The sequence below is a fragment of the Lissotriton helveticus genome, chromosome 11 (assembly GCF_964261635.1).
Source record: "Lissotriton helveticus chromosome 11, aLisHel1.1, whole genome shotgun sequence".
Classification (NCBI taxonomy): Eukaryota; Metazoa; Chordata; class Amphibia; order Caudata; family Salamandridae; genus Lissotriton; species Lissotriton helveticus.
This window is the reverse complement of record NC_136072.1, coordinates 73274933-73299906: the sequence shown is the minus strand read 5'-3', so window position 1 is coordinate 73299906 and position 24974 is coordinate 73274933. Positions and strand designations below refer to the sequence as shown.

The window sequence follows — 24974 nt, the reverse complement described above, 5'->3', positions numbered from 1 at the left end:
TGGTCCCCTGCAGTGGTGCGTGCTAACATAGAGAAAGCACAAGCGATCTACACGAAACATTACAATAAGCGAAAGAATGTGAAAGACACTGAACTGAAAGAAGGGGAATGGGTGAGAGTAAAGTTGCCCACACTACAAAGGAAGGGAGAGAGCAAATACAGCAAGCCCATGCAGGTGAAGGAAATAAAGGGTAGAGCGGCCAGATTGAGTGATGGAAATGTATGGTCACAGGACCGCATGGCAAGATGCAATAAGATCCTAACATGGGACTATGGAGGAGCAGATGAAGAGAATGGAGAGCACGAACTAGGACAACAAGAACATCAGGAGGATGAACCCGGAACAAGAGGAAAGGAACAGCGACAGGCAAAGGCGGGAAGCATTGAGCAAGAGCAGAAGGTCGGAGAGAACCGGAATGAGGTGAATGGACAAGTAGAGGCACGAGGAAGCAGAAGAAGCGGCGAGGAAGAGAACCACACCACCCCGGTAAAACTGACCCGGAGCGGCAGGGTGGTGGTCAAGCCCATGAGGTTCAGAGACTATGATTTGAGCGACGGACTGTAAGTTATCAATGTTATGTGTTGGAAAAAGGGGAGATATGTAGTGACGGTCTAGTCTACGCGTGTCACGTCGGCGACGTGACGTGCCGGCGGCCATTATTGGCTGCGCGCGCAGAGCAGCGCGGTGGCTCAAATTGCGAGAGCAGAGCCGATGGGCAGCATAGGCTCGGCGCTCTTTAGGAGAAATATAGTAATAAACGCGGTTACTGCATACTGGCTCCTGTGTCCTTATTGGTGGTAATTATCAACACTACATTTACTTGCCCGCAAGCTAAATAGTATAAACTATTTACTGTCGAGCATGATGGGCAAAGGAGCAGGAGCGACTATATGAGCTCCGATCGGCTGGAATCTGTACTTGGCAGAAATCCCAGTTAGGCCCTAGCCATCCAGCCATCTAACCATCTGGAATGCGCTGCCATCCAAACAACAAACAAACCATTGATGTAACGTGTGAGCTCCAAGAGGTTCGTGACTTGGAGTCGAGACGAGGCCATATAGCGCCTTGTTGCCCTCGGGCTAAGTTTTGCGCTCTACAAGTCTAATTTCATTCATTCATTCATATGGGTGAGGACAGGAACTCCCTCAAATAATCCTCGATCTGCCCCCAGTCCAGCCTCACTGTCCAGGAGCTGGGTGCCTGCTGCCTCGACGCGTTTTGGTCGAACGGGGATGGCATGGGGGAGTCCGATCCCCAGGGAACATGGCGGTGCACAAGTAAGGACCACTGGGTCTAAGTTTGCCCCCGGCAGCCGGCAACCGATAAAAACAACATTTGATTAGGTTTGCTGGGCTGACATAGGCAGATCATGTTTATCTGGCAACTGTGGCACCTTCCTCATTGCTCACCAGTTGCTGTGCTACAAAATCACGTTTTTTAAATGGCCTTGGATGCCGGACTTGGCTATAGGGCCGATGTATATGTTGGCGGGAACTCCGTTTCAAGGGTGACAGAGTTCCCTCCCCACCAACATAATTGTCTGCCCACCATTATTAAATTTGGGTAGACCATAGTTTGACGACAGCTGAGACTACGGTGTAAGGGCCGTCAGAGGTTTGGCTGTATGTCTGACCACCTAATTCAGATGGGCAGACATACAGCCTTTTTTCAATGCTTGTCTTTGCAGGAAAAACCTGGCAGTGAGGGGCAATGAAAATTGCTCAATGTCCCTCTCGCCATGGGAGGAAATACCCATGGCGAGGGGCCATTGTGTTTTTTATTTTCAAAAAGAAAATCCTGTTTTAGGATTTTTTTTGTGAATATTAAAAAAACTACGATTGACATAGGGCTTGATCTTGTTGATGGAGCCGTCTGTCACAATGCTTTGGCAAGAACTGCCATCATGGCAGTTCCTCTCATTGCTTGAAATATACACTGGGAGAGTGGGCATCACACAATTTGGTGGGTGGCACCTCTGTCAGGGAGATGGAGTAATTTACTCTGTCACACTGGTGGATGTCAGGCCATGTGCCAAATATTAAATGAGGCCCATATCCTGCTTGCTAAGATCTCAAGTGAAAATAGTTCTGAAATACACTGTTCTGCTATGGGGTCTTGTCTATTCCGAATGCACAGACTGGATTACTAGTGCCCAAGAGATGGATAATTCTGTACAGGCACTATCAGGTACATGCATCATTGATTTTTTTGCGATTCTTTATTTGCGATTTTTAAGGAATCGCAAATAAGGAATCGCAAAACGGTATGCATTATAAAAATTGCGATTTATTAAGGAATCGGTAAAATTCGCAGATAATATTGCGATTGCAAACGAGAAATCGCAATGGTTTTTGCAGAATATTTTTCCGATTCCTTAATTTTGCGAAATTTAAGGTTGATGCATTTCTACACTTCAAATTGCGATCGCAGTTGCGATATTTTTGAGATTCGCAATTTTACCGACTTCTAAAATGCTTGATGCATATGTGACCATATAAAGTTGTATATATGTAGTGCATTGAATGCATGAAAGTATTTTATGATGTTAGTGAATGGTGTGCATGCACTGGGTTGATATCTAGCCCTAGTGAATAAAGGAATGTCCTCAAAGTCCGTATCCACAATCTCTAATTGGCTTGGACAGATACATGTTTGAATTTGAAGTTATCAATTAGTTTAATAAATGGGTTATTTATTTATTGAGCCTGGGGTTAGTGAATTATTTAGAAGCAGATGATAAACAGAGGAAAGACAGTTCTGTTATGGATGATGGTGATACTCATGCACCTTTTGGGACCACATTAATTCCTAAAAATATTTTCTGTCTTTTTATGAAAAAGAATTGGCACGAAGAAGCCTTAACTGGATATTTGAAGTCAATCTTTGGATTCAGCAGGTAAAGTGCATTTCTTATACCTTAATTCTTTGATCGGCTTGCACCCAAACCCAAAGTGATACCACATGGTGCCAGGCAAGGTAAAGACTATAAATCACAAGAGAAAGGTCTACAGACTCACAACGATCTTTCTATGTCTGCTGCATGCAGCACACATAGAAACAGCAGCTTGCCATGAATGATTGTTTATGTGCTGGAACCATTTGATGGCTAACAGCGCAGCAAGTGAAGTTGCTAAGCCGTGTTGCGCGTAAGGGAGACATCAGAACTAATTTAATCTGATGTTCATTTGTTGTATTTATTTATATTAAACTCACATATCTTGGAAGTCCCACTTAAATAATAAATTCAATACCTGTTAGGGGGAACCAAAAGCAGACACCATATTCACCTGTGCGTACCCCTTTTGTGGCTTGCCACAAAAGCCTTCAGGATTAACTTTTAGGCAATGTGAGACATGGGATTCCTGGCTGAGCTATGCACCCAGGCCAGGCAGTAACCACCACTCTAGTCAGGGTAAGCTAGATACACAATAAGATAGCCTGTGCTCATCCTCTGGTAGCTTGGCACAGAGCTGTCAGGCTTATCTACAAAAGAAATGTGTAAAGTATTTGTGCAACACACACACACAGCACACACAGTAACACAATAGAGCATATTAATCTAAGGAAAATAAGACCAAAACACCAAAATTCAATCAGTAGAAGTCGAGATATGAATTTTTGAAGATTAAATGCAAAAATAGTGCTTAGAAGTTACTAGCGGTCAAAAGGTTACTTGAGGTTGCGGGGGCGGGTGCAAATCCAAAGTTCTGGCCTACCGCGATGGAGGGCAGGCTGGCTACAGGACCCATGACGGGCCTGCTGAGACAGTACCTTGGATGGAGCAAAGCGTCAATGCTGAGGGCTCGATGCGTTGATATTTTCTACGCAGTCGGGTCGCTGCATCGTCGGCGAGCTTTGCTGAAGTGAAGGCAATGCGACGTCGTCGAGCCACATGGAGCATCGTTGTCGAACCACGCAGGCTGTGAAACCACTGTCGTTATGTAGCCTTTGCGTTGAAGAGCGATGCAGCGGATTTTCTCATGAAGTCGAAGCGATGCATCGGTTTTTGATGGCAACAGCTGCAGAACCCACTAGCGAGGCACAGAGTTTGGAGGGGGCACCTAAGGCAAGGATAGGACTCACAGAAGGCAAAGTCCAGTAACAGCAACAGAATTGTCGGAAGTCTTTAATGTCACTGAGAATTTAGGAAACAGGAGGCAAGCCTGCAAACTCTTGGAGATCACTTTGAGAGAAGACAGAGTCCTTCCAGCAAAGTCAGGGAGCAGCAGGTAGCAGGGCAACTAGCATAAAAGCAGTCCTTCCAGAAAAGCACTGCAGTTGAGTCCTTTTAGCAACACAGCAGTCTTTCTAACAGAGGTTCAGGTCAAGTCCCAGAAGTGTCCCAAAAGTGCCTTTGGTGTAGTGGTTGACTTCAAAGGAACAATCAGACCGTGCTTTGTGTGTAGACAGGGCACTGTCTATTGAAGTGTAACTGTCAGTCCCTCCCGTTCCTCTTTGCCCAGGAAAACCCATCAGAATGCAGATGATTGCAAATGAGTGCTCAGAATGCAGATGAGCCTCACCTTTCTATGTTTGTGGCTGTCTAGAGGGAATGCACAAAGTGTAGCTGTCACCCAGCCCAGACGGACAGGCTGTCAGGCATAAAGAGACGTAAGTACAGAGAAATGTCCACATTCTAAAAATGGCATTTCTAAAACAGAAATGTTAAATCCAGCTTCACCAGTATAGAGGATATATCATTACCATTCCAAACATATCCAACATGAAAAATCTATCCTAACTTGATCAATGGTGTCAAGCATGCAGGAGCACATCTCTCTTTGAATAATCCTTTTAAAGGGAACATTATTCATGCTGGGGATGGAAGCCTCAGCTTCATCTGAGTCACTGTCAGACATTATAAGGTAGGGTAAAATTGGCACTGAATGGCTGAAATGGATTAGTGGTGGAAAAGGTACTTGTGGTTGTTAGGCAGCAGCTGATCGTGGAGGCGATTCAACTAACGTTGAAACGGAGGCTCAAGCGGTCAGCCGTTTCCTATGTTGTCATAGGAACCACAGAAACCGAGAGGTTTCACGCTGGCTCAGTTCTTATTTGGCCCATTTTCAATCTTTCCTTTTTTATGCAGTCTTTCTTATTCCTTGGAGAAGGGTCTGTTTAGTCCGAAGACGAGCCCATCTCCAAGGTTCTTTCCTTAAAAAATCGGTACAGCACTGGAGAGGAGAAGGGCCGACATGAAGCGCTCATCTCGGTAACCACGTATCACGTCACTTTGTAGGCAAGGAATGAGACGAGCCGTCTGCGAGCAAGCGCTCACTGGTAACAGTAAAGTAAGTTAAGAGGGCTTACTGCGAACTGGCTGACTGTGGAGAGCAGGCCCTTGCGCTGCCCATGCCCATGCGCTACACTAATTTTGAAAGGTATGACTATGAAACATTGTCAGGCTGCGAGTGCCTGTACTGGGGGGGTGGGCATTTGGGTGCAGACTGGTCTGCGTAAATTGGAATCGGGTGATATTGGATATGGATTGCTGTAGAGGTAGCAAGTTAGAGCAGGAGTATGTTATGATAGGAAAAAACATATTAAACAGTCGTTCATGTTGAAAGATTTTAGAGACAAGGAGTAATATAAATAATACTTATCTGCCTGGAGCCGCGTTTAAAAGAGGCAGACTGTTCTTGGGTCATGGTTATTGTACATTATGAATATTCTGTTCGGGAATTATTTTACTTTATGATGTATTGCTTCGAAGTGCCTGCTTGAAGTTAGCATTAAAAGAAATATGCATACTGGAAGACTTCGGTCTTGTATTGAAATTCCCAAATATGGCCTATGAGAGGGATAGGCCTCACAGTAGGGAAAAACAAAATACACTGTTTGTCACTACCAGTGTAGTGGGGTGGAAACAGGAATTCACAGAGGCGTCGTTTTGATCCAGAGGGGTTTATTAGAATACACGGCAAGGAAACAAGCAGCAACTGCCAGGACTAGAATAGAACACAACATGACACAACAAGAATTCCAGGGAAAACATTCTAAAGATTAAAGGAGCAGTAAGAACTTACAACCAGGACATGCAAGTACATTTCCTACCTTTTACTTACAAGGCAGTCTGCCCTAGGGTTAATTAGGGCCTACATTAGGGGTGAATTATATATCATAAAAGTGGGGTTTAAGGCATGGCAAGTAGTTTTAAATGCCAAATCGAAGTGGCACACACAGGCACCGTAGTGGCAGGCCTGACACAGGTTTGAAAGCTAATTCTATGGGGTGTACAATCAGTGCTTCAGCCCACTAGTAGCATTTAAAGTACAGGCCCGGGGTATACGATATACCACTTTACAAGAGACTTACCAGTGCAGCAAATATGACTATCAGGTATACACCAATGTCATCATCTTTGGGGTGAAGCACATGCACTTTAGCACTGGTCAGCAGTGGTAAAGTACCCAGAGTCCTAAGGTCAATAAAACGAATCGGAAAAAATAGGAGGGAAAAGGCAAAAAGTTGGGGAAAGGCCAACCTAAGGATGAAAGGTCTAACCTGCAATGTGTAAAGTATGTATGTGGCACTCATGTAATAATAAAATAAAAACACACCACAAGAAAAATCCCAAGCACATTTTGGAAAATAGAGCACATTCAAATACTTGATATAACACCAAAATAAGTAGAAATGGAGTTATGGATTTTTAAAGTTCTTGGTAAAAACAAAGGGTCAAAAGGCCCCATTTGCAGTTATCTGGTCACACCAGACCAAAAGAAAGTCATAAGTTGGGACAGACTGGGATGGAGCACAGGTGAAATAGTTAGACAAGGGTAATGCAGCTGAAGTTACTTTCTCAAGTCATGCACAAAGAGTTCCTTTTGTGTTGGTGGGGTCCCTGACGTACAGGTCATGAATCGTAAAGCCTGGGATCAGGGCAAGTCCAATCTTCCTTCCTCAGGCAGCAATGTAGCCCCTAAAGCAGCAGGGCAGTCCTTAAGATGCAAAGCAGCCCTTCTTCTGATTCTTCCACAGGTACAGGAGTGTTCTGAAATGGCGTCTGAGATTGACACCTTTTATACCAAGCACAGCTCCGCCCCAGTCATTCTATCAAGATGGTTCATCCGACCCACACCTAGGCTCCGTTGTCTCACTTTCTGGCAGCAATACACAACCTACAACAGTAAAATCATGTGGCCTAGTCTACTGGCAGACATGCACAATTGATTTGGACACAAAAATGTCAACTTTCAAAAAGTTAAATTTCTTTAATTATTACTTAAAATCCAATTTTTCTATTAAAGTTGAATTTTAAATCGTAATTCAAAAGACACCAAAAAGTATATTTCTACCTGCTCCCATCCAAAGTTAGCACTTATTACATGTAATAAGGCAACCCAGTGTAAATCCCTGGCCGAGGTAGGCCTTACATTAGTGAAAAACACCTTTATGATTTTTTAATCACTACCAGGACATGTAAAACGTAAACCCACAGGTCTTACTTTTTATATATCATGCCCACTGCCTTTGGAGTTTTAGGGCCTATCTTAAGTGTGACTTATAAGTATTAAAAGGAATTGTTTAAGCCTAAGAAAAGGTGACATTTGCCAGGTTGTGTGCTGCTAGTGAGTGCCGCTGCCCACTAGTAGCATTTAATTTTCAGGCCCTGGGCACATGAAGAACCAATTCAATTCAAAAAGTCTTTATTGTGATTATTCATCTTAAAAGACAAAGCAGTCAGTTAATTACAAATAGATACAACCATATAAATACACCATACTAGAGCATAAAACTGACTTTTGAATTTCTCAATAATGTTAAAAAAATAAATACCTATAATTTCATATTTAAAATTCGATTCCTAAAACAAGATTAAATATATCCCACGCACAAGACTTTAAACACATCATAAATTAAAACCCATAAAATTCCCAAATCCACATAGCACGTTCAATAACCCAAGGGAAAGTGTCATGGCTATTATGGCCCCCCCTTTTTCATCCGTAATACCCATGCTCAGCTCAAGAACATAGCTACTCCTATTACCGCGATCTCGTTGAAGCCAGATTTCAGTAACCTCTTAGCGACCATCGCAGAGCTAGTTCCCAAGGACCGACAAACTGGTTTAAGCCACAAGCTTCGGGGTTTATGATAGACCGGGCAAACGAATAAGAGGTGATCAATATCTTCAGTTTGGTCTAGGCAAAATCGCCACTTATCACCAGTTCCTGGTTTCCACTTACATGTTAACTTCCGGAGCGGCAGTGTCCCAACTCTGAACTGGTGATAAAGCTTGCGATCTAAGGGCTTTGTTATGAGGTCCCAATAACTTTCCAGGCAGGGTTCGTCTTTTAACTAAAAAAAAATACTAGACAGAGTAGGGCTAGAGTAAGAGGAGAACTTCCTGGTTTTAATTAACTCCCAATATGCTGCTCGATAAGATTCTCTTGAGTTAAATTCCACCGTTTCAGGGCTCTCCCAAAGTTCCCTCATCCCCATGTCAATAAGGAGAGATTTAATGCCAATCAACCATGGGATCCTGTGCAGGCGATCCAGTCCCCTTACTTCGGACAAAGCCCTAGCAAAGAGACGGAGCTCTGGAGTAATCCAGAGTCGCCTCCAGAAGGCCAGTGGCCTATAACGGGCAATATCCTCAATAGTATGACAGCCTAAGTCATAGAGCAGTGGAGTACGGGGGGAGGATTGGGGCAGGCCCACAACCAATCTCATAAATTTGTTCAGGGCTGTGGACAGTTTGGTCAGGTTACAGAAACCCCAGATTTCAGCACCATATAAGATAGCGGGAATGATTTTAGTTGAATGAATTTTAACCACAGGAGCTATGGGCTTGGTTAATGATAGCCTGTGTTCCTTAATCAATGCTCCCAAAAATTGAGAATGTTTCAGCGCAAATATCTTAACTTGGGGGTCCCAACTCAGCTTATCGCCAAAAGTAACCCAGGTAGGTGAAGACATCTGTCTGCTCCAGGGGTTTTCCATCCATAAAGACTCGTGCTTTAACGGGCTTGGACCCATGGAGTACCATGAACTTAGTCTTCCCCACATTGACTTCAAGCTCATGATGGCGGCAAAACTCCTCAAAACGAGACAGTGCTAACTGCAACCCCTGTCTCGTCTTGGATAGTATCAGGGTGTCATCCGCGAACATGAGCAAGGGCACCTTTTGGCCGGCAAGTATGGGCGCGTCCGTTGGATGGTTGACAAAATACTGCACCAGACGGTTAATCAGCAAGGAGGGATGAGGATTTTGAGTGTCCGTTTCTTTCCCCAAGGTAATCTATTTTTAATCAACAAAATTGGACACTTGTAACACTGCTCAACCTTTGGTTCAGTGTAAATAAGGAAACCCTCAGAGAAGTCAATGTTTGAATTGGAGTGTGCGGTATATTTCTTTCATCCGCCCCACATTGACATTCACGCAGTTATCATAGGGTTATTCCTATTTGTGTGTACTGCTTGCCTCATCCAGAGGCACCTCCAGTCTCGAGTGCAGTGTCCAGAGACAAAAGGACTTTCCCACAAAAATTGTTTAAAAATGAAAATGTACACCAAAAAGGTTTATTGCAGGGCAGATTTTCATTAGTAAAAAAATAATGGATACTCAGTTTTGGCCGAGTTACTAGGCCATGTAGTACTGTTGGGTTGTCGACATGTTTCAGCTCTATTGGGCCAGGGGGTCTGTAGAGCTTTCGTCAGGACTTACGTAACAAAACGAACAAACAAGATTTATATACACATATAATGTAACTCACACGGATTTGTGCGGTAATCCCAAACTCATAGCAATTATATGAGTGTTGTGTTCTTCACGATCTTACGTGTAGGAGAGCTCTGCTTCCAGCGGGGGACACCGTCTTGTGCTGCAGAGCCGCATGGAGGCTTCACTCTAGCCTTGTGCTGACTCTGCCCTCTGGGGCTAGAGTGAAGCCTCCATGCGGCTCTGCAGCACAAGACGGTGTCCCCCGCTGGAAGCAGAGCTCTCCTACACGTAAGATCGTGAAGAACACAACACTCATATAATTGCTATGAGTTTGGGATTACCGCACAAATCCGTGTGAGTAACATTATATGTGTATATAAATCTTGTTTGTTCGTTTTGTTACGTAAGTCCTGACGAAAGCTCTACAGACCCCCTGGCCCAATAGAGCTGAAACATGTCGACAACCCAACAGTACTACACGGCCTAGTAACTCGGCCAAAACTGAGTATCCATTATTTTTTAACTAATGAAAATCTGCCCTGCAATAAACCTTTTTGGTGTACATTTTCATTTTTAAACAATTTTTGTGGGAAAGTCCTTTTGTCTCTGGACACTGCACTCGAGACTGGAGGTGCCTCTGGATGAGGCAAGCAGTACACACAAATAGGAATAACCCTATGATAACTGCGTGAATGTCAATGTGGGGCGGATGAAAGAAATATACCGCACACTCCAATTCAAACATTGACTTCTCTGAGGGTTTCCTTATTTACACTGAACCAAAGGTTGAGCAGTGTTACAAGTGTCCAATTTTGTTGATTAAAAATAAAATACTGCACCACCCCGTTAATAAATAAAGAAAACAGGGTATGTGCCAGCACACACCCTTGCCGGACGGCCTTCCCTACCATGAATTTCTCTGTAACCTCGCCCGGTTTTCCCCAACGAACCTGGGCATACGTTGATTCGTGGAGTCTTACCACGAAGGAGACTAGCTCTTTAGGCATCCCCAATCTCAGTAGGACCTCCCACAGTTTTGCTCTTGGGACGAGGTCAAAGGCGGATTTTAAATCCACGAAGGCAGCAAAGAGCATTCCCCTTCCCAAAAGGACCTCTTTCCAGTATAATAAGACAAATCTAAAGGCTTGGTCCAAGGTCCCCATATGAGACCGGAACCCCGCCTGTAGGGGAGTTAAAATGTCTTCTTCAGACATCCAACCCTGGATCCTACCCAATATCACACGTGCTGATATCTTTTGAACTGCATCAATTAAGCTGATGGGCCTATAGTTGGCCAGAGCGGAACGATCACCCTTCTTGTAGATAGGAATGATTTCCCCTCTGGACCGTGATGTAGGAATTGGGGCACCATCAGCTATCGAGTTGATTACGTTTGTAATTTAGGGGACCCATAAATCGAAGTCCTGTTTAAATAAATCGGCTGGAATGCAGTCGGGCCCAGATGCCTTACCACTCGGGATAGACTTAAGAACTGTCTCTACCTCTTTTGTGTCAAACAGCAAGGGGACATCAATTTGGATATGGGGAACAACCCCTAACCTCTCCGAGCCCAATTGAAATTGTGTTTTGAAGAAGACAACCCATTGCTGCGGTTCGACATTATTATTCAGGGTTACCGACCGCTGCCCATTCCCCCATTTAATAAGATCCCAGAATTGGGTCATATTCCTGCCTCTACATGCTGACAGTAGGCAACACCAGCATTCCTCATCCCATTCTTTCTTAGCATGTCTAAGAGCCATTTTATATGTTACTCTACACTGCTTGATGTTACCATGGATCCTAGATTTAATAGCTCCCACTAGAGCTTTGTGTGCTAGTCTACACGTGTTATTATACCACGAGTTAGGCTTATACATACTAATCTTTTTAGCAGGTTTGGCGTTTATAAAAAACCCTTTTAAACGGCTAAAAAGGTCGTCGTGGATTCCCGCTAATTTAACATTTATGGCCTCTTGGGAGCCGCAGTCAGAAAATTCCCTTAGAGAACCTAATACTAGAGCCCTAATATCTGCCATGTTCCTTTCATCTATTGCTACTTTGGCCCACCGTACCCTTCTTAAGTCGTTCGCGATAGTTAGTATATTGGGGCAGGTGTCGCCTTCCATCAATACGGGGCCACAAAAACTCCTGTCGTTAAATTTAAGAGCCAAAGGATTGTGGTCACTTTCAGGGCGGCATTGCACTTCCATATCTAGGACTAGGGATCATTTCTCCACATTCACAAGAATGTAGTCGAGGTGGCTTTTGTATCTACCATTATCAAAAGTCACTGCACCCTTGGCGTCAGACTTGGTCCTACCATTAACTACCCTTAAGCCTTGTTCCAGGCATAACCCTTTCACTTGGAGAGCAGCCTCGTTCCATTGTCTATAGGCTTGAGATCCAATTGCGGGACCCCCGAAAGTGCATCAATCTCTTCACTAAGCCTGCCGTCTTCTGAGTCTAGTGGTTTGAAACAAGTATTAAAATCCCCTGCGATAATTAAATCATCATTAGGGGCCACTTGGGACAAATGACTCTCTAAAGCCATAATAACCTGGGAACTCCTCCCACCAGGTTGTCCCCTAGTGTAGACATTATACACTGCTAAATCAAGGCCACTCACTGATCTGACCCTTATAGCCAAAATATCTGGGCTGTCAATACTGACCTCCTCCACACTTATCCTCTCAGATTGTCTCACCCAGCAGGTCAACCCACCCACTGGTCTGCCCCTATGTCCCCTTATTGCTGGTTGGAAAAAGTTAAAAAAGCCGACATGAAAGACCCCAGCAGTAGACCACGTTTCCTGAAATGCCCAAATATCTGAGCCTTCTATATAAGATATCCAATCGGCAGATGATACTTTTGGTTCCAACCCTGCTATGTTCCAAGAGTAAAAGGTCATTGATACTCTCATCGTAGCCGGACCACCGCACCTAGATGATGCCTCAGCGGCATTTAAGCTGGATTTCAAATCAGGAGGGTCTAATAACACAGAGGTACCGGTAGGTGAATGCATCTCGGTTATGATTCCGTTAGGGAACCCTACTATCGAGGGGTCTATGTCCCCCCTCCTCTTAGCCCCTCTAGCTAGTCTTGGCCATTCATCCATACCCAGTCAGTCAATGCCTTCGAGTGAGGATAAAACCTCATAACGATTATTGATCTGTATGGGATGGTCATTCCAGATGTCAGAATCCTGTAATACACAAAATCCCTGTTCCTACGTCTCGTGTGCTGTTTGTAGAAGAAGCCAAGGGGTAGGAGTCTAATTGCATCTGCAGTAAATGGTGGATGCCCAACTAACTCGAAAATGTGGCGAACCAAAGCAGGAGACCTAAAGCTCAGAACCACACAATCGCCTGGCATTGATTTAGTAGAGTGTCCGACCCATTTTATGCGTCTAACCATTTTGAACTCACAAGATAGGTCGTCCCCAATACCAGTTTTCTTGCTCAAGAAGTGGAGTGCCTTGTTTTTAAGAGTGGTCCAATGTTGTTATGTTATGTTAATACTGCTTATATAGCGCATGGCTACCCCAGCAATGGGGCGTCCCAGCGCTGCGGACAAACCTAGAAGCAGTGCAACACAGCAGAGAGAGTGGAGCTAGATGGAAGAGAACAGCCAAGTTTTAATCTGTTTGCGGAACAGCAGGTGATTAGAAGTGGCCCGAGCCCCAAGTGGGATCGAGTTCCACAGCTTCGGCGCCAGATGCCTAAAAGAGCGACCACCAGCTCGGCTCCTACGGATCTTAGTCGTGCGTGCCAGAGACAGGTCGGCTGAACGAAGGGCGCGCGAGGGGGCATAGAAGGTACAGAGTCCCAGCAAGGTTTGGGGGGCGGTATTATACAGGATTTTATGAATTAAACAAAGGCTTTTGAACTGGATACGTTGTTTAACGGGAAGCCAATGTAACCGATGGAGGATAGGGGAGGTGTGGCATTTTTTTGGCAGAGCGAATAGAGTGCGCGCCGCGGCATTCTGAGCTCTCTGGAGCCTGTTTATCACCGTCAAGTTAGAGCCTAGCATCAGGACATTACAGTAGTCTAGATGGGATAAGACTAGGGCCTGGATTATAGTCTGGCGGATGCAAGGCTCAAAGAATCCGAGGATAGGTTTAAGAGAGCGCAGGCGACCATAACAGGTGCCTGCCACTCTCTTGGCATGAGTTTCCATGGAGAGTGAGTTATCCAACATCACACCCAGGTTTTTAACAGTCTCTTTGGGGACAGGAGAGGGTCCCAGAGTGGGAGGCCACCAATGTGCGTCCCATTTCTCGGTATCCTTACCTACAATGAGTATCTCCGTCTTGGAAGAATTTAGCTGGAGATAGTTCTGTGACAGCCAGTTCGATATAGCCAGGATATCTTCCTGGAACTTAATTTGGTCAGCCCCACTGTTCTTAGAGAAGGAGAAGATGAGTTGTGTATCGTCCGCGTATGATGTTAATTTGATGTTACGATCCCTGGCCAGCATGGCCAGGGGGCGGACGTACACATTGAACAGTGTGGGGCTGAGCGCAGAGCCCTGCGGGACTCCACAGTCCAGGGGATGTTTGCTGGATGAGTACGGTGGGGCGTGCACTTGGAATGAACGGTCAGATAAAAACGACGTAAACCATCCCAAGGCACTCTCCCTGACTCCGATCTCCCACAGTCTCGCAAGCAGGATCCTGTGGGAGACCGTGTCGAAGGCCGCGCTCAAATCCAGCAGAACCAGGGCAGATGTCTCACCCTGGTCCAGCCCCTCCCTCAGATGTTCCGTAACGGCTAGCAGAGCAGATTCCGTGCTATGTTTAGCACGGAAGCCGTGCTGCGATTCGTCCAATATTCCATTCGACTCCAAGTGAGTGGTTAGAATGGAATTAACATGGGCCTCCATCACCTTGGCAAGATAGGGGAGCAAGGAGATGGGTCTAAAGCTGTCAGGTCTAGTGGGATCTAATGATGGCTTTTTTAGAAGAGGGACAACTTTAGCATGTTTCCAGGATGGGGGAATGGTCGCAGACTGAAGTGAGTTGTTAATTAACATCCGCCCTTCTCGTAAGATGGAGTCCTGGAATAGTCTGAATAGTTCTGGCTTAACAGGGTCTTCCGGGGAACCAGATTTGACTCTTTTGATCAGAGAGTCCATCTCAGTTTGCTCAATAGATGGTAAACATTGTAGTAAGAATGGCGAGTCGTAACCCCGGGATAAGGGATGGACATTCGCTAAAATGACTGAATATGGGGTTGCTTCTGGTGGTAGGTGGAGGAAACTAGTCTTGTCTGACCCGCAATCATTACTAAGTTCCACCTGCCTCCAATTTCCCTCTGCCCTACCAGGCTGCTGCTGGGGCACAGGATTAGCATTACTAACACCAATATGGGTTGCGCCTGTAGCCCTCCCTGCTGGTTGCTGCTGGGGCACAGGATTAGCATTACTAACACCAATATTGGTTGCGCCTGGTAGCCCTCCCTGCTGGTTGCACCTTGTCCACTATTATCTGGGCATTCACCCTCATACCTCCTTGTTCCTTACGAATTTCCCCCACTCTGGTGGGGACAACCCCTCCGATTGCCCGGGGGCTAGGTTGTGCAGGGTTCTCTTGGGGGGGGGGGGGACATGACAGGACTTCTTCAATCTTTTTAGGCCTAATATCGACAGAGTCTAATCTTTTCATTAACGGGTCAATAAAGGCGGCTAATTGTTCCCTTAATAAGGAGCGAAAATCACATTGGTTCAGCAAGAAGTTAGTATTGGCCCTGGAGGAAATGTCTACAATGTTAGTATTTGAGTTGCCAAATACAAAAGCCCCACTTGGTCTGCTAGTACCTGGCAGTGGCTTTTGTTTGTTTGTACCACGCCCCTTCCGTTTTTTATTTGGAGGGTCCATGCCAGTACGAGCAAGGGCCTTCTTCCCTCTAGTTGTAACCATGGCCGGGCTCCCGACACTACTCTGGGACTGTGGGGAGGCCGAGTTAGAACTAATAGGCGGTATACATGATAGCCTTGATTGAGACAGGTCATTTGTAGAAACAGCGTCAGAATTGGGCGGGATAGTTGGTAACTGAGCTCTCGTCAGCAGGACCCGCAGCAGCTGAGGAAAACCACGTTGCACCCTGGGCTATATAGTGCTTAGGGTGATGGTGCCACAACCAGCAACAGGGCTGAGCCTCCGGGGCGAGCGTTGGGAGGATTCAAAGCCCGCAAAAAGTCAGCGTGTCTTTTTCCAGGAGCAAAGGGCGATTGCAGGGACATGAAGAACCATTAACTAGAGACTTGCAAATAAATTAAATGTGTCAATTATGTGTAGGCCAATTTTACAATGGCTTAGGGAGAGAGCACATGCACTTTAGCACTGGTTAGTAGTGGTAAAGTAAACAGATTTTATAAGCCAACAAAAACAAACTCAGCAAATCAGTATGGATGAAGGTAAAAGGTTTGGGGGTGGCCCTGCAGAGAGGGTCTGGTCCATCGTTGCGCTCCACTGAAGGCCTTTAGAGGGGTTGGGATGCTTGAGAATGCATGGATCTTGAATTTGAGTTTCTCTGGCTTTCCTGTTTTACAGCCTTTTCTCCCATGTGGCACTTTGCTTTAGAAAATGTCATGTAACTTAGTATAGTTGTGTACAAACTTTGAATATTAGAAATAAAATTCAACAGAACTGCAAGGAATTTCACCAGTTGCATTTTAAATCCGAACATTCTCAATCAAATGTGCATTTGATGATGTTGGACTTACATCTTCTAAAACCATTTACCTGCAGAGAAATAGAAGTTCAGTCTGACAGCTATACAGACCTTGCTTTCTTGCCTGCAGCAGCAGGACAGATCTCAGTGGATATTCATGCTGTTTTCACTTCCTTGTGTTTAGGGGGCATACAAAAGCTCCAGGAAGCAGTTACTATGAGTCCAAAGTCATACAGTTCAACTTGAACTGCACCATCATGTCTTCATGAAATACCCCATAGTGATAGATGGTGGCACACACAGGATCAAAGACAGCAGAAAATGTAATACCCTTTTCCTCAAATGAAATTAAATCATTGATTGCTGGACACTGACTGGGGGAGTGAGGTCAGTGTCATAAGGTTGCGCATTCAGTCTCCCTTACTGCTTTTAAAGATGAGATGAGACAATGTGTTATTTATTGTTTAGTTTTAGTGGTGCCAGCCCTATGATGTAGGTAGAGGGCTTATATGTATTCATGCCTAGTGACTGGTTAATTAGATGCCCCACATTATATACAGGAAAAGACACACAATTGCAGTTTGGGATGGACTGTTCCCATTGAGCACAGGGTCAAGACTGCTCTGCATATGGCTGGGCATAAACTGAAATGGCATGGTCAGCAAAAAAACGATGGATTTAGACCCAGATCTCTGTACTGGGGTGAAGGCATGACATTGTTCTGCATTCTGTCCATCAATTGTTCTTTTTGCATTTGTCACCCCGAGTAGGATGGGTATACCCAAACGTGGGTCGCGTGCTCTCCATGCTACTGGAGTCAATCTAGCCTGGCTGAAGAGGGGTGAAACCCCGAAACCAGTCCTATGATGCTTGTTTCTAATCTACAGAGTTCCTAGCCTGGCAGTTCCGGCTGGACTATTCCTATTGGGCACAGGGTCAAGACTGATTTGCATATGGTTGGTTTCAAACAGGAATGGAATGGGGAGAAAAAAAACGATGGATTTAGGTCCAGATCTCTGTACTGGGGTGACACTGTTTGACATTGTTCTACATTCTGGCCAACAATTGTTCTCTTCCGACATTACAAGCACTACTGTCAGTCATCTACGCATTTCATAGCTTTGCAGAAACAAAGAAACGCGGGGCATATTACCAAGCAATAGCGATAATTATCGCTATTGCTTGGTTAGAGACAAAAATGTATCGCCGACCTGCGGCAATTTTTATCGCAGATAAACCTTGGTATTATCAAGGTTTATCGCAAATGCGATCAAAATCGGCCGCAATGCATGAATATCTTTGAAAAGTCAGCCATATTCAGGCATTACCGAGCTAATGCTCTTAGCCATGCTATCCACCTCCCATTGGATAACATGGCTAAGAACTTCTCAGGGCAGGTGTTAGCTTTTGGAGATATTCGCGCTTAGCGCGAATATCTCCAAAAGTTGGTAATAGGAGATAGCGATGTTAGCGACTGTTTTCAGTCGCTAGCATCTTGGCACGCCCACTTTGCAGGTCATTAGTGATCAATTTCTCTGACATGCAAAGTAGGGCCCAAGAGGGTCGCTATCTCCTACTAGTTGTCGCTAACTGGTGTTAGCGACAGCTAGGTAATAGGGAGATAATTTTATCTCCGCTTTCTTGGCTTTTAAAGCCAAAAAAGCAGAGATAAACCCCCTTGATAATATGCTCCCGCGTTCTTTCTTTCTTTTCACAAAATGAATTTCCTAAGAGCAATCTTGTATATATGTTTGAACCTTGCAAGTGCTCTTTGCTAGTCAGAGCACCTTTCTTGATAACATTTACTCTGCCATCCCTATGCATGGTCTTCTTTGAGTCAGAACGATAAAAGTAAACTTTAAATTCAACACAAATAAAAATCACTACTTTTCAAATAGTGTTCCATGATACCCTGGGGTAGGAATGGATAAGTAAGCTTGAAATCTGAAGAAGACAGCAAGTAACACAGGATGTTACAGGCCAGTCGCTTTTTCTTTCTTTGAATGCAGGAATACACCTTCACAAGGTCAAGGAAAGGTCATACCAATGCAATTAGAAATGCACCTCCCCCGCCCTTGGGACCATGTTATGATGCTTCCTTTTCGTACTTGTTTTTCCTCTTTTTAAGGACTTCCTCTCCCAGACTGACCCTGCTACATCCTGTTTCGTTTCTGAACATGTTGATTTCAAGAGCCTTATTTGTTATTGCTTATATATGTTCTTGTATACTGACTTTTCGGTATTGCAATATATCGGCCTTCCCGTGAACTCCTGTATCTCACATGTTCTTGTTGCTCTTTTGCCCTGCTTGTCTCCCTCTCTTCTGTCACTGAATATTTGTAAAGCGCTCTGATACCTATTTGGGTCATGTTCGCGCCATATAAAACTCTATTAACCCCTTCTATGCTGGTGATGGAACCACTCCATCACCAGCCACGGGTGGGCTGTGCTAATGGCGGAGTGGTTCCGTCACGGTCCGGCCGCCGCTCCTGCGCGGCGCATTCTATTAGGCGGGCGGTGCCGTGACGGAACCACTCCGTCATTTGCACAGCCCACCCGTAGCTGCTGACGGACTGGTTCCGTCACCAGCATGTCAGCGCCGCACAGACTAATTAAACTTGCAACTTAAGTCTTCCATCTTCCAGCAGGAGAAGAGATCATTTTTCTTATGGGAAGGGAACAGGCATTGCCCTTCTCTCCATCCTAACTGTGATGTCCTGCATAATAGGGCTACATTTTAGGGGCCCATGGCGGCTTTATCTCCCATACTTTATTCACTCCATTTGTCCCTCTGCCTATTTGACAAATCCATTAATCTATATGTGCCTGTCATATTCTGTCTCATTTTAAGTATACTGTGTAGACCAGTACTTTGGTCTGTAAAAGTATGTGAATCTCCATGTGTTTGTTTATGTGCATTGGCAATTGTATATCTGTTGGTGGGTCCACTTGGGTGATTGCGCCTGGATATCTCTGAACATGGGTGTATGTAGGTTTGACGGTTTGTGTGCATGAGTATCTAAATATCCGTGCACGGGTACTTGTATGTTCGTTGGTCTGTGCATGGACTTTACATCAGGAACCCTGAGTGCTTGGGTGTTTGTTGGCCTAGTAATTTGTATTTGTGTGTGTCTATGTGTCTGTCTCTGTAGATGTGATTGTTTGTGCATGAAGGTTGGTAAGTATGTTACTCTGTCTTCATATGTGCATGTCTGTGTGAGCTTTGTCAATGTGTACAAGAATGTTTTGTGGCTCTGCTTGCATATGTTATGCAAAAGTCAAGACTTTTGGCTTTGTAAATGTTTGTTAATAATGCTGCTTTTTTTGCCCTCAGAGTGGGAGAGCCAGAGGAATGCGCTGGTCTGGTGTCTTTTCTCTTGTCATCAGATGCCTCTTACATCACTGGAGAGATCATTGTGGTTGGGGGTGGATACAAATCAAGAATTTGAAACAGACAACTACCATCATTCAAACTTTTCCTCCACATACCAGGAATATATTTGTCTACCCAAGAACCACCATTAACACCAAAAGACTTCCTTTGTGTACTTCCAGGTACAATAATCAGGACTGTTTTCATCATTGCTAATGAGCACTTAATAACCGACTCAAAGGAAATCAAAATTCAGCAACAGAAAAACCTGAAAAGAAATCACAAACCTTTGTGGATAAAATGTGGTTCATATGTAACTTGCTTTCCATGCCACGGCCAAAGTGATCAAATTTTTTAAATTTTGAACTGAGGGTCTGATTTCAAGTTTGACAGATGGGACAGTGTCTGTTGCCAAATTTAGAAATGACTGCTGGCCCTGCGGCCATCTCTGTACAGAAGAAAAAAGCACTGTCATGGTGCTAAAAATGTGGTGTATTGCTGCAGTTGGTTTTGACAGCCATACATGAAACTATTCACATTATTATTTTGTTTTTCACAAACAAACTGCCAGAGAGGGAGTTTTTTTCAAAAACAAAAAACAAATGGCCCCCACACCCACTGGGTTTTCTCCCAGGGTGTGAGGGTAATTAGCATTTTTTTTAACCCCCTGGCTGCGGCCGGAATTCCGCGTCTGTGCGGCATATTCCGATCGCGGGCGTGGTCATGACGACTCCCGGCCGTCATCAGCACACGCCCACCATAACTCATGACGGCCGGGAGCCATCATCAGCACCGAATGGGTTAAACCTATTTTTTAGGATTATTTACATTTCACAAAAACAACAATACTCAATGAGAGATGTCTTGGAACCACTTTGCGTTCTTCTCCTCTTGATGAATACACAGTCCAATGTGTATTCTACCTTGAACACCAAGACTTGGCCCGGAGGACCGCTGGACTTTCATTAAATTGAAAATACGATCCTAAACAGAGTGTCGGGTTCGGCTGATGAGGCACCCATTTAACTGGCCCGGGGGTCCCAGGATCTATTCCACCAAGGGGTTGGTAATGGTTACCTGTGTTAGTACTTATCATTGGATTTAATATTACCTCCAGCGATCTGGTTACGTTGATGAGAGTGCCTTGAGGTACTTTGTTTATGGTCCTGATGAAATTCCATGGATCCCTTCAGGGACCAACAGAGGCATGAAACATGTTGACCTTCCCTTGATATGGCAAACATCTCACAAATTATGTCTTATTTAGTTTGAACTTTGTTTTTAATCAGACCTACCTCCTCCGGAATTTGACTAAAGGTTTTCAGGGATTTAGGGCCAGATGTAGGTCGCCCAATACCGGTCGCTAACGGCCGAAATTACCGAATTTCGGCTGTTACCGACCGGTATTGGGCTATTTAGATGTAGGTGGCATTTTTGTAGGTTTCGGTATTTTACCGAATCGGCAATTTAAGGATTCGGTAAAATACCGAATTCTTAATATACCGATTCGGTAAATTACCGAATCCAGGATGTAGGGAGCACTCAAGTTAGTGCATTCCGTAGTTAAGGATTCGTTATTTACCACCAACTACAAGTTGGTGGTAAATAATGAAAACCTTTAAAAAAGCATTTTTTTTGCTTTTCCAACAGTGCCATGTTGCAGACATACATGCCCTTAGGGCATGTATGTCTGCAACATGTGCACCCATACACAATTGAGGGGTGCAACAGGGTGTCACTTTGACACCCTGTTGCACCCCTCAATTGTCTTCCCTCCTTTTACCGAATCAGTATTTACCGATTCGGTAATTGACATTCATTCCTATGGGACTCCAGGCCCATAGGAATAAATGGCAATTACCAAATTGGTAAATACCGATTCGGTAAATACCGAATTTTACAGATTCGGTAAAATTTACCGAAAAATTACCTACATACTATTTACCTATTCTTAAATAGCGAATAGGTATGATTCGGTATTTAAGAATAGGTAAATAGTATTTACCTACATCTGGCACTTAGAGCCTATTTTAATTCATATTATTTCACCACACCCTGCAGCACATCATACACCACTAACTTTCACTGTAGGATTAGGCACACCTCAGCGGGCTCCATTAGGAAAAAGATCACTCTTGTGGGTGCCCTTCTGGCATTGCAGCGACTGCACAGTGAGGAGCAGGTCCGATGATGATGCATGACACAGTGTTAGGGCTCCATAATCATGTGAAGGATATTCCCATTGTCTAGTTTCTCCTTCTGATAATCCTCTTCAACAGTGGACAAGTGTCTGTAACAGGCATACATTTTAGTTACTACACAGTCCAATGTCCTGCCCCCCAATGGGTCTCTTCAATATTCCAGATTTGGATCACAGTGTATTTTTCCAGGCCCTCGGATTACACTGACCCCAGTCTCTTTCTGGTTGTCCCGCACATGGGGAAGTTAGTAGACTGATTTCTGTGCCAGGATACACCAGTCCCTGCTGATCAGCAATTGTTCCACCTTTGGGGTATTTCTGCTGTCCCATAGCTGAGCTATGTCCCTTCTAGCTACAGTGAGGTCATTGTTGCACAACAACAACATGTCATTGGTCAATGTCTGCTCTCCCCATATCCCTAAGGTTGCCAGTACCGGGTCCAGATTTATTTATTTCCCTTGACCTCTAAGAGCCAGACCCTTACCAAATCCCAGTAGTACCTAATCCTCCGATAGCCTAACAGTGGGTGTAGTAGCGTTTCTGACTGTCCGCATTCCCTCAGACATTTTTGTGTCTGTCTTTCCCATGCGGTGCAACCTTGTTCTTGTGTAGTATGCCCTGTAGAAGATTTCAACTGTACCGGGTGGAACCCTACACTGATTTGTTTTTTAAGTGGATGTTGACATGCCAACTAGTGATTTTTACTGTCCCTCATCATCAGATTCATTTTGGCAGCGATGAACGGAAAAAAAGCAATTACACCATCAACCATAAATAGGACAGATGGTTTAATATCCTGCCTCCCATGGCCCCTACTCCATCGTGCAATCAGAGGAAGTACTTTACTGACAGAGCCAATGGAGACTGTTGACAGAATACTTAAGAACTCCCCATCTCTAACCGAGGCGGGCAGACCGAGGTTTGGGGGTTAGGGTACTCCGTCAGGGGACTCTGTTGCATTTGAAAAGGTATACCCTGTCCACCAACCTGTAAATATGTCATTGGGATATACCCCTGCTGCAAAAGAAGAGCTTCGGTTGTGCTGATGACACAAAAGAAATATTGACATTTTACTGCCAGCACAGAAGAAAAACAGTGCTCAAGAATATGAAAATCTTTTAATTGGTACTGTCTCCTAAAAGGATAAAACAATGCGCATTTGGCAACACAGTAATGAAGAGGTGTCCCTTCCATTCAATTGTTTGCCTTACTGTGTTCAATCACAGCATGTACTTTTCATAATTAATTCTTCTGAAAAATCTGTTTCTTTTCAGAAGAGTTCCCTTTTTAGTTATCACCTATAGACATTTCTTATCTATCTGATGTTGAAGAACTTTTGTGGGCAATATTATTACTTATAATGGAATTTGGGTCAGCCCCCTGCTTACTGCTTGTTATTTTTCATTTAGATCTAATTTTATTACTTATTTATGGCTTGCTTTCCTTTAACCTAAAGATAGGGAGAAATTACTCGATGGAATGAGGGAATACTGAAGTACAACCCAGGAGAAGGGAAGGAAATTGCCAATGAAGTCAGGGTTATTTTGACATTCAATAATGGTCTAAAGAGGTCACCAATATCTTGACAAAGAATAGGGCAATTATGAGAAGTGAGCATACCATACATAAACACATAGTGAAATGACCAAGCATCATATATAGTAGAAGGACAAACATTATGGACATGTTAGTCTGAAGCCATTGTCAAATTGAGATACAACAACCTTGGTTAGGGAGGGAACCCAAGGATTTCTTTCCTTGTACTCGTTGCAAAGCTTTCAGACATAGGCCAAACAAAACTTCATATGCATTTCCATTTCAGAAAAACCCTGAGATTATGAAATGTATTTAATGTAAAATGTGGCGTGTTATTTATTGAATAGAGTGTCCCTGTCCAAAAGATACATTGGCAGTACAATCTTTCGAGTAATAAAGTGGATTTTAGAGCATATGAGGGCCAGCATGAATAACAACTCAAAATACCCAATGGCATGACACTTTCAAGAAAAACATAACTTGGGACTGGACACTTAAGACATACTTTGGTATGGTCAAGGTCTAGAAACATCAAAGAGAGGGTGATCAGTGCCTAGGACTATGCAAACCGGAATTCAAATATATTATTAATTTGGACACTGGGGCGCCAGGAAGTTGGAATGTAAGTGAGGACCTAGCAGTATACCTAGAGAAATGATGAGAAAATATTTGTACCCTCAGTGGGCCCGTAAGTCATTAATGCTTGGAGATATCTCAAGGTTATATAAACAAAATGTTCTTAGTATGTCTCTTTATTGTTTCTTGTTCACCCTCCTTGCGTTTCCCTCCTTTTCTCTTTTATAAGGCGTTCTACGACCATCAGAACATAAAAATGTGTGTCCCGGCCCACTTGGGCTTCAAACAATGAGATGAATGGTGAAAATGAAGGCTATCTATGCCGAGGCTATCAATGCCTAGAATTTTATATTATGTACGAATATATACTATGATAAGACAAGAGATATATTATTTCTATTTGTCTGTACAATTTTATAACTTGTGGTCAATGACAAAAATAAATTTGATATGTATTTATCATTATCTTCTCATTAAGGTATTGATTACATTTTGGCAATAAAATGAATTTTAGGTTGCTGTATGAATACACACGGATTGAAATTAGTAACTATGGGTCCGATTACGATTCCGGTCGCCATAATTAGGATCTGACCGCCGTGGAGGCTATTGGAATCCTCCATCTTTGCATTGAGGCTTGTGCTAGCTGAGGGCCGCAGCAAAAGCCCCAATGCCAACAGGATTTTGTTAAAAAAATCCCTGCACCATATATGTGCCAGGCTCCTCATGGTGCCTGCTACACAGGGCATGGACATTTCCCACGGCCTTTCAATGGCGGGTGGTCCGCCATTGAAAGGGCGACAGAATGGGCCATTGTAATCCCTATGGCGGTGCCTCAGCATGCAACGGCCTCATTGTAGGGATCACATGCCCACCGCTGGGCCAACGGTTTCCTTGAGCCCTTTTGGAACCGCAGCTGTCGGTCCCTCACCCCTGCAGCTGGAC

The 24974-nt window shown here is 44.2% G+C and overlaps 1 protein-coding gene across 1 annotated transcript in view; it reads left to right on the top strand.

Moving 5' to 3' along the window:
• The window catches only part of LOC144791152 (dehydrogenase/reductase SDR family member 4-like), a 200375-nt gene extending 178985 nt beyond the window's left edge, over positions 1–21390 (top strand). The window contains exons 9-10 of the mRNA XM_078665807.1: positions 2841–2896; positions 19679–21390. Coding sequence (XP_078521933.1) covers positions 2841–2896; positions 19679–19793 — 171 coding nt within the window. The 3' untranslated portion in view covers positions 19794–21390. The remainder of the gene's footprint in view (positions 1–2840; positions 2897–19678) is intronic.
• The last annotated feature ends 3584 nt before the right edge of the window (positions 21391–24974 follow it).